This window comes from Sitophilus oryzae, unplaced genomic scaffold, assembly GCF_002938485.1.
Source record: "Sitophilus oryzae breed Bouriz unplaced genomic scaffold, Soryzae_2.0 scaffold_347_pilon_pilon, whole genome shotgun sequence".
Taxonomy (NCBI): Eukaryota; Metazoa; Arthropoda; class Insecta; order Coleoptera; family Curculionidae; genus Sitophilus; species Sitophilus oryzae.
Window position 1 is genome coordinate 326,543 of NW_022146915.1, and position 15,217 is coordinate 341,759.

General features: G+C 33.1%; 2 protein-coding genes across 5 annotated transcripts in view; both read left to right on the forward strand.

The window, feature by feature from the left end:
* LOC115884730 overlaps positions 1 to 1,712 on the forward strand; it is a 153,392-nt gene extending 151,680 nt beyond the window's left edge. For all 4 annotated transcript variants that reach the window (XM_030903382.1, XM_030903379.1, XM_030903380.1 and 1 more), the window contains one exon: positions 1,348 to 1,712. In XM_030903382.1, coding sequence (XP_030759242.1) covers positions 1,348 to 1,399 — 52 coding nt within the window. In that variant the 3' untranslated portion in view covers positions 1,400 to 1,712. The remainder of the gene's footprint in view (positions 1 to 1,347) is intronic.
* Positions 1,713 to 5,439: 3,727 nt separating this feature from the next.
* LOC115884728 (bone morphogenetic protein receptor type-1B-like) lies at positions 5,440 to 14,496 on the forward strand. Its single transcript, XM_030903376.1, has 5 exons — positions 5,440 to 5,883; positions 7,690 to 7,871; positions 8,711 to 9,143; positions 11,349 to 11,513; positions 13,414 to 14,496. The coding sequence occupies exons 1-5, from the start codon at positions 5,853 to 5,855 to the stop codon at positions 14,112 to 14,114; spliced, it is 1,512 nt and encodes a 503-aa protein (XP_030759236.1). The 5' UTR covers positions 5,440 to 5,852; the 3' UTR covers positions 14,115 to 14,496.
* The last annotated feature ends 721 nt before the right edge of the window (positions 14,497 to 15,217 follow it).

Here is a 15,217-nt window from a genome sequence, read left to right on the forward strand (position 1 = left end):
CAGCCAGAGTGGTAAGTGAGTTTATCAATGCTCATCAATTAAACATCTTACCCTGGCCGGCACAATCTCCTGACCTCAACCCCATCAAACACGTATGGGATGCGGTCCAAAGAAGAATTTTGAGAATGGGTATGCCTCGTGAAACTCGTAGGGATCTGGTTCGGGCCGTGAATGCAGCGTGGCAGGCTGTACCTCAAGAAGTGATCGAGAACCTGATCAGGAGCATGAAGAGACGATGTAGGGCTGTAATGAACAGTAGACGAGGCCATACCCATTATTAAGTAAAAAGGGTTTTATCTTTTTTTTTAATTCACAGTTTAGAATAAAAAAAAATGTGTGTATATTTTTGAGTTCAATAAAAATCAAGGTAAATTTGAAAAATTCGGTAAATTTCGCATTTTTATTTCCAATACGTCCTGTAAACTATTTGTTTATTTTAATTTTATTATAACAGAAATGCAAATAATAAAATTACTGACGATGGCTGGATAAAATTGTAATATCCCTAGAATTTTCCAGTGTGTGTATAAATGCGATATATTTTAAAGCTAAAAAAGTGTAGACATATTTACCAGGGATGTGTATATGTGTTATCACTGTTTAAAGTTCATACTCATGTATCTCACATACCCATGTTTAAAGTTCCAATAAACATGGGTATGGAAATGCATAGTTTTAGAGTTACAGGATGTTAAAAAATTTTAAAATTAGTTTTTTTGTAATAATTATCTTAAATACCATTATTTTTTTATTTGAAATTGCGGTAGGTTGGACTAACAGCAACAATAACTGATAGTAATAATATTTAATAAGAAATTAGGCAAAATATATAATTTATTAATTTTAATTTTATTAATTGTGATTAATAAAATTGCGTTTATCTCATCAAGGAGGCCGAATTCGACAAAATACAAGAGATAACTTTTAATTGGTATTAAACAGCCTACACAATTTTGATATCAAAAGAAAAAGTCAGTGGCGCACATGTTTTTTTTGAAAAATATTCCAGTGATAACCCATATGCACGTCCCTGATGAATGTATCGACACTTTTTTAGCATTAAAATATATAGCACTTGTAGTAACTTTTACCCCCAAAATTTCATTCGAAACGCTGAAAGTACTTGGAAGAAAATCATAATAAATCGAAAAAATATTAAGATTTACTAACACCCTCTAACTACGAAAGAAAGCAGAATCGGACCTATGTATGTTGATATAAAAAATAAATCTTATTTTTACGTGAAGAATCTCCCCACGAGAGATGGCACATATTTTTTGAAACACCCTGTATAAGATTCAATTTATTACAGAATGATTATGATATTTTTTTTCTTTTCCGTTCCAGATGGATCACCGCTCTAGAATATTCGATAGATAAATGGTTAAAAGTTAAATAAACCCTTTTTTAGTTAATTTTTAAATGAAAAGAAACAAACTAGGATACATTTAAGTGCAATTTTATATAAATAGCGAATTAGCTTTTTAAATACCTATGGAGAGAAAGAGATATATACATATATATGTAAGTTTATATATAATATTATGTTGAGGTTAGGAGAGGATGACTTATTGCTCAAGAATGACTTATTTAATTTTATATTATTTATTTATGGATTTATATTTACATGTTCGTATAAAAAAATACAGAAAATGTGTGCACTGCCATAACTGTAAATAAGAAGAAAATAAAGATGATTTAAACGTTGTGTACTTTGTACTTTTATTTTCATATATAATAAACTAGCGCGTACCCCCGACTTTGTTCACGTCGAATTAATCATTTGAGGTTTTCACATCTAAGGTTTTTACCCTCTTGGAATTTGAGATTCGAGAAACCCCTCCTTATCGAACCTCTAGACCCCGCAGTCAATCCGTTTACCAAAAATCAGTTTTAAACGTCAAGCAGTTTATGCAGAATCGTGATTACTCAATGGTCATATTTTATAAAACACCCTGTATAAATTTTTCAAAAATCTTAAAATATGTAAAACGATAAAATAAAATATACGTGTTTAAGAGTTTATCCGAAAAACTCACCGGTTTTTAAACAAAAAAATATTCTAATATTTGAGGGATGGTTTCACCCCCTTAGAATTCGGGTTTCGAAAAATCCCTTCTTATCGAACCTCTACACCCTAGAATCAACCTGTATGGCAAAATTGAGCTTCTTAAGTCTCATACAGACACGTTGCGCCGAACAACAAACGGAAAAACGAACCGAACGGCAAATGAAGCACCAGTTTGGACGAGCTACGAACGTGTTTGCAAACTGAATTGCAAATCTGGGCTGTTTGCATTTACGTTCTCGTTCGCTTCGCCGTCGATCCATGTGTTGTCGGTTTTTCGTCTAACATCAAAGGAAATGCGTGCGAATGCGTTTGTAGGTTAGTACGGGAACAAAAACAAAACGTCAAATGCAACTAAGTCTTATTTAATAAAACTATTTAGAATTTCGCTACGCATCAACGAGTAGTGGGAAGAGAACTGTTTTGATTTAATTAGATTGTACCAAAAACAGAAGTTATTATATTATATAACAAGATGCATTGAAGGATATTGCTCAACAAATTAATACAGATCCAAAAGAGTGTAAAAAGAAAATGAGTTCGTTACTATTATTCTTTCGGCGCAAAATTGCTAAAATGATATAGAGCTGAGGAATGGAATCTGGTAACTGCATCAACTGGTGCAGCAATGATATTTGAAAAATTCCTGGGAATGCAAAAAAATGTTTCGTTTGCTGTTCGGTTCGCTGAAAATAAGTTTTCAATTTTTCGTTTTCATTTGCCATTCCGTTTGTTGTTCGGTACAACATTCAGGTCTATACGAAGCTTTACGTTGAGTAGTTTGAGCAGGATCGTGATTAATCAGTGAGTTACTTAAGGATTTTATATATTAGTATTATTAATGAGGAGTTCCTCGTTTTAGGCGCGATTCTCACTGTGGCCGAGAGAGATTCTCACTATAACGTACCGTCACGCAAACCGTCACCGACATCGGCCGTCGTACGCCATCTCGACATAAAACATGAAGTAAATGGGAGATGGTCAGGGTAGTGTGAATATGTTCATTGTTGACCATTTAAGAATATTTGCCGTGGTGGTCAGCGGTAAGCCGGTGCACATACAGCAAATTGTCTACTTTAGGACGACAAAAATATTTTCTACTAAAAAATTAATAATTTCATATTCTAAGTAATAATTAAAATCATAGATTTACTGGAAATATACACAAAAAGAGTCAAAAATTTGGAGAAAACTATGTACCTCAAGAATCATTCTGAATTATCGCTATCTTCTGTTTAATCATCATTGATATTATCATCAGCTCTGTCCATTGGCACTTCAGCAACATTGTTGGGGAGAAGTAATATCGAGAAGTATTTTTGAAGTGAAACTTCTTTACGCGCGTTGGGAGTAAAAATTCAAGGCCGTGACACTCGGCGTGTCGCGCGATCCATGCGCGGCTAGCGAGAGGAAAAGTGATAGCGGCAGTGTTGCTATAGCTACCCCATCGGGGGTAGATCTACTCCCTTTGTAAAACAATTTAACTTCGCTATCTCGTGAATGTCTACTCCGATGAAAAATAAGCTTGTGGCAACACTGGGTAACGATCTGATCGAATCGCGGCTAAGAAAATCACTATAATAAACTTGATACTGCACCAACCTTGTGTGCTAGGAAGTAAATTTTCATACATATTTTCATCGATATGTTTGTAGCTTCTTAATAACGGTCTAGGTAAAGCATCTAGCTCATTTGCCAGCTCAGAATTAGAATTTAGAGTTAGTAACTCGCATTTTCATTGGAGGACACTGTCATATTTATTTCAAACCAATAATCAACGAGAATATTCGTATAATTTAATAAAATTCTTACTGTAAATCACTATAAATAATGAATTGTTTGTAATTGAACTGTAATTTGTGCGTTATTAATCGGGTAAATGATGGAGATAAACAATTGTGATTGATTAAAATTTTATTTTAAGATTTTTTAATTTTTTTTGTTAACGACATTCTGAAAATTCGAATAATGAATTGAATAATCACAAGACAATAAGTGACATCTGTCTAAAAAAGACACCGATTTAGAGCGACAATTTGGTTATGTAAAATTTAGAGTAAAAATTTTGATTATGCAAAAGAAATATATTCTATGAGTTTACTGGTTGTCTTACGATTAATATTAATTTAAAAATAAATCCCCAACATGAATAATGAACAAAACATTTAAACAAAAACAGACTACAGACCATACAAAACAAATTGTTGGTTAGTAGCAGTTAGTAATAGTCAGAGATATAGATGTAGAGAATAATCGTTTTTTAATAAAAATTAAAAAAACATTATAAAATTATAAAGCTAGAATAGTATACGGTTTTATATTAAATCTAATTTTTTGAAGTTTATAAAAACCATTTATAAAGAAATATATGTACATATTCTTCAAATCCTTCAATTTAATAGCTGTTAGTAAGAAGTTTCGCTTCAAATATGCGCACATAGTGCACACACAATTTTTTTAGGAAGCCTCTATGTTTACTTATTTTTCTGAAATCTGCAACACCATAGGTTTGTTCCAACCAGCATTTCGGGATCGTTTCGAAACAAACCTATTCGAATCGGTTTTCTTGCACTTTGTTAGCATGCTCGGAGTTCGAATAGTTTCGTGACGGTGCAAAAAGTATCAACGTTGGAACGCTTTGTGAATTGTTTTCGGAACTGTCAAAAGTGTCAAGCGTGCGTGTATCAATCGGTTTTTTTTGTTCGAGGAAACAAGAAAATACGATTAAAGCTTACCTAAATATTGTTCATTTTTCACCCTTTCACTAGGCAGCAACTCCGAATTGTCACTATCTGAAGTGGAGGTAAAGAAATCAATCATACCATCGTCACTCATCCTTAATTATTATCTAGATACTTATGAGAGTGTACAATTTAAAATTTCCGAACGATTTGCTCCTCCACACAAACTCACAAGCAAAAGTATAACGCACACGTATTCGAATTCGTAAAAAATAACCAAGACAGAAGCATCAGCCGGACGCCTGACCAGAATCGGCTGTTAAAAATCGATAATCCCTGCCAATATGCTTTAATGCGCAAGTCAACCTCAATTTAGACCATGTACCGAAATTACCGTTCCGAAATCGTAATTAAACGATCCCAAGGTAGACTGGTACGCAAATAGGAACGTCCGATAACCGTCAAATCTCGGTTGGAACACATTTGAATTACTGCGCACGAGCGTGATCGTTCGGTGACGGTTCTGCGGCGGGTTGGAACAGACCTCATATCGATATTATTAGTAGTATCGTATTCCCATTCCTAATATAAATATAAAAAATAATTCATATTTATAGCAAATAAGTTCATTCGGGAAAAAAATCAACACACAAAAACGATTACTATTTAAAAGAAACATTTTAACTTATATCGAGGCTAGTGAAATTTAGAAACCCCGCATGTCTATACCTGGAGACCCCAGTTAACATTAACAATTTCCCATTTATAATATCGCATAATATCGTTCTAATAATTATAAGAAAGGTACTGCCTTTATTGTCCCCAGCACTATTTGCAGTACCTGTGAAACAGTTTTTCGGGGGTTAAAACCACTTGAGATAGGATTAGCGCGTAAAGTGTGCCATAAAATTGACGATTATTTTTATGGAGATAATTTTGAAACGCAATAGTACCCAGGACTGACCCATCAGTTGGAGTTGAGGCCTGAGGACGAATTTTTGGAACGAAAATTTTGTTTGTTTAGTTTGTTGATTTCCAGTTAAGAAATCTTAAGTGTTTTTAGCGAATTTGTTTGTAACTCAGTGTTGTTTTCTGCATTCGTGATGTCTATTGTATTTGAAGGTGAAGAACAAAGTAAGTATTTCTTTAAAATATCTATTAAATACCGTATGATCGAAAAAAACGGCGTCAAAGACGATTGCGGAATGACAATCGATGATAATTTTGACAAGGTCAATCTCTAGATGTAATTTACTAAAAATTGACATAAAACTTGTCAAAATTAACAGTAATTATAGAAAGATTAAAAATAAATAGGACGTTACCAGACACAAAAATATGTTTTATTAAAAAAAACCTATAGAGTACTAAAAGTCAAAACTTGCAGTGATTTTCGGTGAAACAGGAAGTGACCGAAAATAATCGAATACTTACGTCAATTAATCCTGATTACTAACATGCCAAATATCGATTTTTTCTCTAAAAAAGAAAAAAAGTTATAGGGGTGAGCTACTTTTGAAAACCACCCGGTATACATATAAATCATTTTCTTTTAAAATTCGTCCAATTTTATGCAAACAGAGCAACAAGTTAAATTGGACTGTGTCATTTGTAATTTGGAATATAAAAAGTTCTATACAGGGTGCGTCTCAAAAATGGCTCACGCTTATAACTTTTTTATTTTTTCAGATAAGAAAACGAGATTTGTCAGTTAGTATATGACATAAATTAGGATTGATTGACGTATTCAATTGTTTTTGGTCATTTCCTGTTTCACCGGAAATAGCCAAAACTTTTGATTTTTAAATGACACTCTCGGTATATTTTTACTTTAATCGATATAAAATGACACTCTGAATAGAATGACACTATATCACGTGTCAACTTTTGCAACATGAACGACAATTTGACTCAAAATACCAGGTGTGTGGTACCAAATTATTTGTAAAAAAATGCTTTTTCAAAATATGCTAATGAGCCACCCTCGTTCTTGAAAAAATGGGATATGATTAAAAATACGGTTTGGGCATATTTTAACCGGTCAGGACAAGACACTAAAACATTAGACGATCAAATCTATTTTTCCAGAACTCCTTGATTAAAAATTAATGTTAGATATACTGTGACAGACATGGCATTGTAGATTGAAATTTAAAATACAATTTTGTTTTAAGCGGAAATGTCAAAAGTTGACATATGATATGTCATTTTATTCAGGGTGTTATTTTCTATCGAATAAAGTAAAAAAATACCGAAGGTACCATTTAAAAATCAAAAGTTGTAGTCATTTCCGGTGAAACAGGAAGTGGCCGAAAAGAATTGAGTACGCCATTCAATTCTGCTTTACGTCATATACTAACATACAAAATCTCGTTTATTTATCTGAAAAAATAAAAAAGTTATAGGGGGTAAGCCACTTTTGAGACTCACCCGGTATAATTCAGACTTTAGCTTCATTCAGAAAGTTAGTGGTTCATTTAGTGGAATAAATTAGTGGTTTCAATTACACTTTACAGTTTTTAGTTTACGATCATTCACAACGTCTAAAAAACACAACTAAAATTAATAAAATATCCTAGCAAAAGTTTGCGATAGACAGCTTATAATAATAATAATTAGCCTAATATTTAGCTTATAAAATAATAAACTTTTGATTTCTAACCAGAAAACTCTTGACGAATGATAATCAAAGGCCAAAAAGACATTCTTCACAAATTTTGAAGTACAATTAGTGGAAAAGTCAAAAGATTGTTAACTTTTTCTACTAATTGAAAATGACTACCACTAATTTTGATGTTCTGAATCTGAATGCTTACATTAAAATAAGAGGAACAAACTTCTACACTAATCGACACCACTAATTGGGAGGTTCTGAATGAAGCTTACACATTATGACATATATTTAAATTGAAAATCGTGACATTGTATTGTTCTTACAAGATCGAAAACAGCTCACTTGCTATTGTAAGGACCATTGTCCCGAGGGAGAGTATGGCACGTGCCACACGAAACCGGGAGGCAAGTGCTTTACGTCGGTGGAGCTGCGCATTGGTCAAGACGATGAAGTCGAACAGAAATTATCTTACGGATGTCTTCCGCCCAATGGAATGGTAGATTTTTACGTAAGTATTGGCAAAGCTTACAGAATAAGTATATTCTGTAAACTTTCTTACAGAATAAGTATATTCTGTAAAGTTTCTTACATAATAAGTATATTCTATAAACTTTAAAAAATGTCTATACCTATGTGGCGGATTCATCTCTCCAAAAAAATCCTTTATGGGTATTTCGCCACTGCACTGCAAGAAAATCTACAAAATAAAATAGTTATTTTTTGTAAACACTTCTGGCGTTAAACCTAAACGGGCGCTGCTTGTCAGAAGTTATGTTTACAGTAATACAAATTTGCCTAACAAAGAAAAAAATGCTTAACGTTTCGGAAAGTTATCTCTTTCCGTCGTCGGTAGCAAAAAAATACAAAGAATAAAGAAAAAAACTATTTAAAATAGTTAAATTCAACTATTCGAGAACACTTTACTTTTTTAAAACAGATACGTCTACAAGAAGAACATCAACGGTTTCTTGTAGACGTATCTGTTAAAGGTTGTAAAATGTTCATAATTTCAAATGTAAATTTACATAGCAGAAAAAAAAAACAGTTACCTCTGATAAGGAAAATAGAATTAAATAAAATAAGCTTTAGATTGATATAATTTTAATATAATAATGTTTATTTATTTTTTAAAATTATTAAAAAAACAAAAATAAAAATAAGACCACCGGGCCCAAGGCCCGGGCGTTATGTGCCTTATGGTAAGATAGGCCCTGCTTTTGAGACGCACCCGGTATACTCAAAATACAAATTTTGAAAAATCCCACGTGAGATTAGGAGTTAGGAGAAGGCGAAGGAGATCGAGACAAATCTAGGAGACAAAAAAATGTATGATAATTTCTCTTTCAGTGTCGTTCCAGACTGATTTCAACCGCCCAGAAGAACATTATGAAATGCTGTGACACGTACGATAACTGCAACAAACACTTGTTGCCAGTTATCAACGTCAAAAAACCTACGGGACCTATTCCGTGGGACACTAAAACTTTAAGAGTTCTCATATCGTCGATAGCAGTCAGCCTGGTTGTGTTTATAGCGATCTCGCTGGCCGTCTACTTCAGATACAGACACAAGGAGAAGAAGCACAAGAAGAAGAAAGAGCAGAACAAGGAAATTAACAAAAACGACATCAATATCACGGATACTACGTACCTGGACAAAGAGATGAGTGACAGAGTTGTGGAATGCAGCCAGTCGAGTACGAGTCTGGATTTTGCAGTGATGGGAGTGGTGCAAAGAACGGTCTCCAAACAGATTCAGATGGATCTTAAAATTGCATCAGGTAATTGTTTAGAAAAATAAGACAATTTAAGGAAGTTTTAAAATATTTTTTAACTTAAGAGTCTGTAGTTACGCTGTACTTACTGGTCGCTCTCAGGGGTCGGGTAAAGCGAGTGTGTGGCCGAAGGAAATATATATTATATTTCAGAAATCTGCCTAAGGCCTAGCCCGATCCTGTCGTATTAAGCCACACCCAAAATTCCAAATACACGCGTGCTTTAATTAAGGTTTGCAGCAGGGGGGTGACAGTGAAATAGGAAAATTGGAAACAGTCATTATGTGTCATTCCTGTCATTCTCCTCACGACAAGCATGGCCGCCTAGACAAGGACAGCATTGTTTTTGTCTAACTATTGTCTAACTTCACAGTTTAGAATTGACAGATTTTAGTTTCAGAGACAACTTCAGATTTGTTCTAGAACAAATTAGAAAATATTCGACGCCATTTTAATTCATTCCGTTTAGTTTCGTTTTGGAAGTTCATTTTAATATTTCGGCTCAAATTTATAAATATAAAGGTAATAAAGTATATAAAATATATATTACATGAAGAATCCTGGAGAAAATGACGTTTCTGCAGTAGTAGGTATGTCCCATGTATATGAAAAATAGGTAGTAAATAAACACTGTTTTTACATTTTTTAGATGCAAGAAAATGGTGTTATAATCTCTTTGATCGGCGATTTTTTTGAAAATGGAAACAATTTACATCAAGGTAAGATCATTTTTAACTATAGCCAACATAAGTTATCTCCAGTAAGTGCGATTTTTATTGTCAATAATGCAATAAATCGGACTGATAATCTGATTATGTTATCCGACTAAAAGTCTCTTTTTGCTTCTTTTTGATTTATAAGCTAGGTCTCTTTGGGAATAATGGACGCTTTTTTTAAACAGTATATTTATATTTTATACCTATTGATATTTTTACATTGTTAATTTTAGTATAATAAAATTTGTTTTTCTGTTTTCAGGTTTTTCTATAAGGCTCCCGTTTTCATGTTCCTGTGTCCGTTTTCTGTCCTTGAAATCTGCGAATAGGTGTGTTTATTTACAAATTACTGTAAGTCATGCTTATACCTTAACTAATTTACGTTAAAAGTGCATATAATTAACTAATTGGTATTAAAACAATACAATCCTCTATATTTTTATATTTATTTAGTCACGTTGTTCCATATTTCAAATAAATATATGTGAATAAATTATTTTTTGGTTTTATTTATGAAAAGAAAAAATACAAAATACATTTGAACTGAAAGAGGGCCCGCCATTGAATAACCGGAAACGGAAATGAAAATTAAGCCATCATGTCCTTATCATGTCAACCTGTCAATTGGAAAATTAGTTCTCCAGACGACAACGAAGGCTTTCGGTGGCGTATCGTGTTTATACGATTTAACACAGAGTTGACACTTCTTTCTAGTTAATTATTTTATGGTTTGCAGAGCTTCAGCATTTGCCATAAAATAGCAAGCAACTTGTTACAAAACCATATAAATTATATATCACTGTTATCACAAAACTTCAATCTATTTCCGTATAGTAGCGGAATTTTAAATTATGGCTTTATTTTCGAGAAAATTTAGTCACAAACATAAGAAATACTTTGTTGATGTTTGACTATCAAAATCTTAAAAATAAAGAAATTGTCTAAGAATGTGGCAAAATACGGATATGGTATAATCCTTTATCTTTAATTTCCTTGCAAAATAAAACAAAAAATCACCACAATACACCCAAACACTTTTACTTTTACACTGGACGCGCGTTTCGCTAACCATGTTAACATCATCAGCAGATGATTAAAAACTGAATTTCAGTTTTTAATCCTGCTTTAAAAACTGCTATATCACCATATTTGATGATGCAGCTGCTCTTAGAACCCTTAAAAAACAATTTATGTTACTTGGGATCCGATTTCTTTTTATTTTTTTAATTTTCTATTTGAAAAGATATGACAATACAAATTTCTCATTCCCATGGCTACTTTTCTAAGCTGATGATTCATTTAAACAAGCACTCCAGCACAAGCATTATTTAAGATCATTTTGCAAGTACACAGTAGTTTTTTGAAATTATGCATGAACCAGCAAGCTAGGGTGCGGAAACTGCCCCCTCCCCCTGTCTCTTTGAACCTTATTTTAATTCCGAGTTGATTAATAATAAGCAAAATATGTCTATGTTATTATTGTTTATGTTTTAAGGTAAATATGGCGAAACCTGGATAGGAAGTTGGAGGGACGAAAAAGTGGCTGTAAAGATGTATGTCAAGAAATATGAGGACGAATGGAAGTGGGAAGCAAAAACTTATCAAACGGTGTTGATGAGGCATGAAAACATATTGGGCTACATAGCATCTGATATTACAGGTAAGAATTTATAGAGGGTGTTTCAGTGTTTCAAAAAACATGTGCCATCTTTCGTGGGGAGATTCCTCACGTAAAAATAAGATTAATTTTTCATATCAACATAGGTCCGATTCTGCTTTGTTTCGTAGCTACAGGGTGTTAAAATCTTGATGTTTTTTCGATTATTTATTATAGTTTTCTTCCAACTACCTTTAACGTTTCGAATGAAATTTTGAGGGTAATAAAGTTACTATAAATGCGACATATTTTAAAGCTAAAGAAGTGTTGACATATTCACCAGGGACGTGCATATGGGTTATTACTGGAATATTTTTCTAAAAAAAGCATGTATGCTACCGACTTTTTTTTCCTCTTGTTAGCGAAATAGTGTAAGCAGTTTAATGCCGATTAAAAGAAAAGGCCTTTAAATAGAATTTCTATAAAGATGAGTATGGAAATGCATAATTTAGAATTTCAGGTTAAAACTATTTAAAATTAGGTGCTTTGTAATTATCTTAAATACCATTATTTTTTTTATTTTAAATTGCTTTAAGTTGAACTAATAAAGTAATAACTAATAGTAATAATATTTAATAATAAATTAGGTAAAATATATAATTTATTAATTTTATTTTTATTTTCATTTTATTAATTCATCAAGGAGACCGAATTCGACAAAATATCAAGAGATAACTTTTAATTGACATTAAACGGCCTAAACCATTTTGATATCAAAAGAAAAAAAGTCAGTGGTGCACATGTTTTTTTTTAAATCCAGTGAAAACCCATATGCACGTCCCTGATGAATTTATCGACACTTTTTTAGCATTAAGATATGTAGCACTTTGACCCTCAAAATTTCATTCAAATCACTAAAAATACTTTGAAGAAAATTATAATAAATCGAAAGATTATTAAGAATTTAACACCCTGTAGCTACGAAACAGAGCAGAATCGGGCCTATGTTGATAACAAAAATAATTTATATTTTTACATGGGGAATCTCCCCACGAGAGATGGCACAAGTTTTATGAAACGCCCTGTATATAAACTCCTCAAATCTCTAAACTTTGTCTAAATAATTAAATTAGTTTGATGCATTCTTTTTGACAATTTTGGATTATCTCAGTTTAATCCCTTTCTATTTGTAGTAACTAATAATGCTTTAAAATGGTATTGTAGATGGGGAAAGTTATCACCGCGACCTTATAGATCTATTGTGAGTTTTCTTGAGTTTTCTTCAGAGCTTTGACAAAAGCCAGTATGTGAGACGGTTTTACAGAAGTTAGTTCATTACTTCTCCATCTCTGATATCAGTTCTACCAAAGTTTATAGCACGAATGGTTGTTGCATCGGCGCACTCAGTTATGAAGTGTTCTGTGGTGTGATTTTGTAAGCTCCTTAGCAAGATCTGTCTTAGTTTTTAACGTTTTCCCTTTCCCTTTCCCTTTCCCTTTCCCTTTCCCTTTCCCTTTCCCTTTCCCTTTCCCTTTCCCTTTCCCTTTCCCTTTCCCTTTCCCTTTCCCTTTCTTTCCTTTCCCTTTCCTTTCCTTTCCCTTTCCTTTCCCTTTCCCTTTCCCTTTCCCTTTCCCTTTCCCTTTCCCTTCCCTTTCCCTTTCCCTTTCCCTTTCCCTTCCCCTTCCCTTTCCCTTTCCTTTCCTTTCCTTTCCTTTCCTTTCCTTTCCTTTCCCTTTCCCTTTCCCTTTCCCTTTCCCTTTCCCTTTCCTTTCCCTTTCCCTTTCCCTTTCCCTTTCCCTTTCCCTTTCCCTTTCCCTTTCCCTTTCCCACTTTCCCCATAGAATCTGAGCCGTACACTCAACGGCTGGACCGATTTTCAATGGTCCATTCTATTTGTAATAAATGATAATGTTTAAAGATGGTACCCCTCTAAATTAAACGATGACAATATATTTTCTTCCAGGTACAGGACCATCATCAAAGTTTCTGACAGTCACGCAATACCACGAGCTGGGATCTCTTCGTTCATACCTTAAACGTAACAAGTTAAATCCAGCCGACCTCCTCAAGTTGGCGCGAAGCCTCGCCAGGGGACTCTGTTACCTTCACCTGGAAATTTCAGGTTGCAAGGGCAAACCTGCCATAGCCCACAACAACCTCACCACCAAATCAATCCTTGTAAAGGCAGACAAGGAATGTTGTGTGGGTGATTTTACGAAGGCAGCTAAATACGACAACTCACAGAATAAAATTCATGTTCCTGAAGACTACTATAATAACGAGTTTCGATATTTAGCTCCTGAAATACTTGCTGAAACGTTTGACGCCAGGAACTTCGAGAGTTTTAAGATGTCCGACGTGTATAGCTTCTCTTTGGTTCTATGGGAGATGGCGAATAGATGTGAAATAGAAGATTTGGTAACAGGTACATCGTATAAGTTACCTTATGAAGATACAATATCGAATAAGGAGAAAACGTGGTCTGCGATTTATAGTATAGTGAAAGAAAGTAAACCAGAGATTAATGAAAAATGGTTGAATGATCCTATACTTAAAGTAATCACGAAGTTACTTGATGAGTGTTGGAATACGAATCCATCAGCCAGACATACGATTTTAAGAATAAAGAAAACGTTACTGAAACTTAACCCTGATTCTCTCTGATAACTTTCACTATTTATTCGTACTCACTAATTACAAAATTGTAAACATTATTAAGAAAAGATATTAGAAAGAGACATACATTCTGAAGAATAAAAATGTCGAAAATTATTCTTTTAACAATTATTATCGTCAATATTGTTTGAAGAATATTTCTGTAAAAATTTTGGAAATGTACTTAAAACAGAGGATGTTCAATTTTACAAAAAAAATACTATAATAAAGCTAAAAGACCATATGGTTTCTTAAAACCAAGTAGAAGTTTTAAATACAGATTTTTAGTATAAAATAAAACCTTACCAGGTGAAAATATCGAATCATATACAGGGTGGGTCTTAACTAGGTGCAAATAGTTTTAGGGGTAGTTCATTAATATTTCGACAACGGTTACACAAACAAAAAAACGGTTATGAGTTTTTTTTATCGATTTTTTTTTGAAAATTTGGAATTTCTTTTTAGTTTTTGGTTAAAAAACATAATTTCTTGATAATATGGCAACATAGGTAGTAGATTAAATTTACAAGAAAGAAAACCTAGAAAAGGTTCTCAAATTTTAAGCAAACATTTTCTTTTTCGGTATTTTCAAAGTAAAATAACTCGGTTATTTTGGACTTATTTGAAAAACGGGAAAGAGAAAATTATAATAATCTTATCGTGGGTCACTATATGCTTTAGTATACAAATGAATGAATGATTTTATTCAAATAAAACCATTCGATAGTTGAAATCATTCATTCAGTAACCATTCGATAGTTCCCATCGCTAATCGTAATGTACCAGCCCTGAAAATATTTGCACTTATTTAAGACGCATCCTATATAGTCTACAGTTTATAGCATAATGAAATGAAATAAACAAGAGGTTACAGAGAGAACCTACAATGGTTGAACCATCCCATAGTTACAGTAATATCCGTAATATCCATTAGTAATAATTACATAATTAATTACTGCTAAATTATTAATCTTTCAGCCAAACAGATCGCAGCTAATAAGCGTCTAATTGTTATAAACATTATTATAATCTTTCCACATCTGAAGACATGCTTGGTGCTTGTCTTTTTGGCACTGACAGGAATTTTGCTAACCCCTTGCTATTTTAACAAT